The sequence below is a fragment of the Dermacentor silvarum genome, chromosome 7 (assembly GCF_013339745.2).
Source record: "Dermacentor silvarum isolate Dsil-2018 chromosome 7, BIME_Dsil_1.4, whole genome shotgun sequence".
In the NCBI taxonomy this organism is placed as follows: Eukaryota; Metazoa; Arthropoda; class Arachnida; order Ixodida; family Ixodidae; genus Dermacentor; species Dermacentor silvarum.
The window spans coordinates 147,790,430-147,793,655 of record NC_051160.1 but is presented as its reverse complement, the minus strand read 5'-3'; the positions used below and the strand labels follow the sequence as shown (position 1 = coordinate 147,793,655).

The 3,226-nt window shown below is 44.1% G+C and overlaps 1 protein-coding gene across 1 annotated transcript; it reads left to right on the top strand.

Annotated features, from left to right (window-relative positions):
- The first annotated feature begins 978 nt into the window (after positions 1-978).
- LOC119459269 (uncharacterized) lies at positions 979-2,256 on the top strand. The gene is given in 2 exon segments (XM_049670071.1): positions 979-1,313; positions 1,315-2,256. Coding segments are annotated over 2 exon segments (1,260 nt in total). The 3' UTR covers positions 2,240-2,256.
- The last annotated feature ends 970 nt before the right edge of the window (positions 2,257-3,226 follow it).

Genomic DNA, 3,226 nt, shown 5'->3' with positions numbered 1-3,226 from the left:
TTGCCTCAAAGCTCAGAACTATGTAAAGATTAGCCAATACCACATGCTCATCTGAACGGTTTCTAATATACATTGAATATCTATGAAGCAAACTTTTTGAAAAACCCACATCTTTTCACACCCACAGCGCCCTGTACCAGTGAGCCCGAGGCTCGAAGAAAAAGCACGGAGCTCAAGAAAAAAACTGCGGAAACAGCGGTATTTTAACCGGAGGCTGCAAAGAAGACTGCAGAGGAAGCGTCAAGCCTTAACGATTGAATAAATCGTCCGGAGCGTCCGCTTACACGTGTCTCCACCTGTTGCTGCACTCCTGGAGGCTCAGCTGAAGATGAAGAATGTGAGCCGGTTCGGTCGCCGATGGTCAAGCCAGAACAAATCCTTTGCCTTAGGGCTCTACTTTCATAGTGCGAAGGGTTATAGGTATTGCAGGCGACTTCACAGGCTGCCATCAGTGCGATGCTTGCAGTTATGGCTTCAACGTGTGCCACTAAGGGTTGGGTTTTCCCCGGAATTCTTCGACCTTATAAAGTGACGAGCGGCTACCTTTTCTATGAGTGACAGAGCCTGTTGCATTGTTTTCGGTGAAATGCATATTAAAAAAAGAACTTTCATACAACCCCTCGCATTACAGGTTTGAGGGTCTGGAAGAATATAACGGGTTTCTAGGCAATAACCTTTGCAACAAGGCTCTTGTCTTCATGGCAAAAGGTATCCGAACGCCATGGAAACAACCTCTTGGTTATTTTTTTGCCTATCGAGGAACACCCGCAAGCATTTTGAAAGACCTGCTTTTGCAATGCTGCAAGTCCCTTGTGGACGCTGGCTTGCAACCAGTAGCAGTAGTCTGTGACCAGGGAAGCCAGAACGTGTCTCTTTTTCCAAGCCTCGTCACCACCGAAGAGCCGTATACAGTTATAGATGGAAGGACGCTCTCTTTTCTTTTTCGATGCTCCGCACTTACTTAAATGCCTCCGAAAAATGCTATTTAAGTATGATTTCAGAATAGGTGATCACCTTGTAAAGAGCAGTTACATTAGGCAGGCGTATGAAAAGCACCGCACGCATGAGATTCGTTCGATACCAAGGCTGAACGACAGACATTTTAACCTAACCTTTGTATCAAACACAGACATCTTTGTATCAAAGATGTCTGTAAAATTGGCTGCACAAGTTTTCAGCAACCACTGTGCTGCTGCAATGTACAGCTTGGTCACTTATCAGCAGCAGCCCGCTGAAGCAATTCATACTGCACGATTTGTAGAATGGATAGATCGTTTGTTTGACTGCTTGAACAGTTCACAGAGAGCGGCAAAGACATAGAGAGTTTCTGACGGAATGCATTGCAGTATTTGAAAACATGCGAGTAGTGGGTTGTCCAAGGCAGCCGCCTTGTATGCGCGGGTTTTGTTTAACCATGCGGTCTCCTTTGATGCTCTATGATCTTCTCACAATGAATTATGGATCTTCTTATGTTCTCGCCAGGCGATTAAACCAGGACACACTTGAAAACAGCTTTTCAACGATAAGGTCCAAATCAGGTGCGAACACCAACACTACAGCTCGTCAGTTTCAGGCCGCTTTCAGGCATCTATTGATCAAAAACCTGTTCAAGTTTTCTGAAAACTCTAACTGCGCCGAGGACATGACAACGGTCTTGGCAACTCTTCCTGTTGGCATTTCGACACTGTTTCCGACTCTTGGTATCGGAAGCACAGTCTCGCTTACCATGACAGATGATTCTTTCTCGGACGAACTTTCGGACATACAGCAAAATAACCTAGTTTGTTTTGCCGGCTGGTTAGCGGCGAAATGTTTGCAGTCTCATTCGTGCGTCCGAACAACCAAGAAATGTAGCCTCAAGGTAGAATATGCGTCATGTAGTGAGGCCAACCAAGTGCTACTATATATGAGCGTAAAAGGTACTGCGGAATCTGACTTTGGAAGTCTCTCAGTTCCTTCGCCCCCATTCGTGTCTTTTGTTGAAGGCTGCGAAAATGTTTTTCAAGAAGCCATCGGTAGCCTTTTCTCCATGGAGAGAGTAGGATATACGTTGTGTACGCGTCTTCATGAGAAGGTTGAAAAGACACTCACCGTTTGTGAAGAGGACGTTTATAATGCCTTGTTTTGTCTCTTTGCCCGAATCAGGTTGCATTGGTTTGCACTAAAAAGAAATGTTGAATTTCAATGTGCACAAACGAAGCGTCAAGCTAAGCAACAAGTGCAAAGGCTAAACAGTTGAGATTTCTCAGGGTATATTCCAGGCGGTGAGCAAGTTGGTGAGTATCCTCACAAAGAAGGCAAACTTATTTGAAAAAAGTTTGGTCATAATTCGAAGGCGTAAAATGGGAGAACGTCATATCTGGCACTATAGTATGAGCAGTAAACTGTGTACACTTTCCATGCTTTTTATAAAAGATAAAACTTCTTTAATGTCGACATCCATGTCCTATGGTTTGCGGAGGTGGCCCTTCACGGTGGTGAAGTAGAGCGACACAGCTTGTTTCTTCTTTCTTATCCTAGATTATGCTTCTTAGCGCTGACTTCGTGGCCTCATGCAATTATAGCTCGCCAGGTAGCATTCTTTTGCAGCATTTGGGCGCTGTAAGGCTTGCACTGTTTCGTGCGGTACTGCATGCAATAAACATTCGCAGATGCACCAGTAGCGATCTCCTCTTCTGAAAAAGAAGAAATTTTATTTAATGTGTAGGTGGAGTTCCCCAGTAGTAAAGGAGGTATACATGGCAATTCCTTCCTCTTCGTTTCTCTCCTGCCTTCCCATTTTATCATGGTCTTTATTTAGGTTACAAATTTCAACTCAGCCTCGGTTTATAGATTAGTGGCAAGGCGTGACGTGATGTTGTCATAGTGCTAGTGCCGTGACCGCCATCTAGCATTGGTGGACTAGGTGAGGAGTAAAACCTCCCGCTGCCAGATTATGAAACACGATTTCCACTTCACTCGGGTCATTGTATATTTGATGTTGTTATAAGTTTTTTCCAAAGCACTTTGCAATTTTCCCTATGGAAGCCGGAGGATATAAAAACTACTACCGGAGTGAGTTTATACACCTCTCTCTGCAGAATATAGCCTTTTTTTCTGGTACACGCTCCTTATTTTAGATTCCTAACAGCACATGTTTCATTTGATGATTCATTGACTGATTGGTGACTAAGTGTCGGCAATTCTGTCGGCCTCTTTTTTATAAAGGCATATAAGTGTCAGTAAT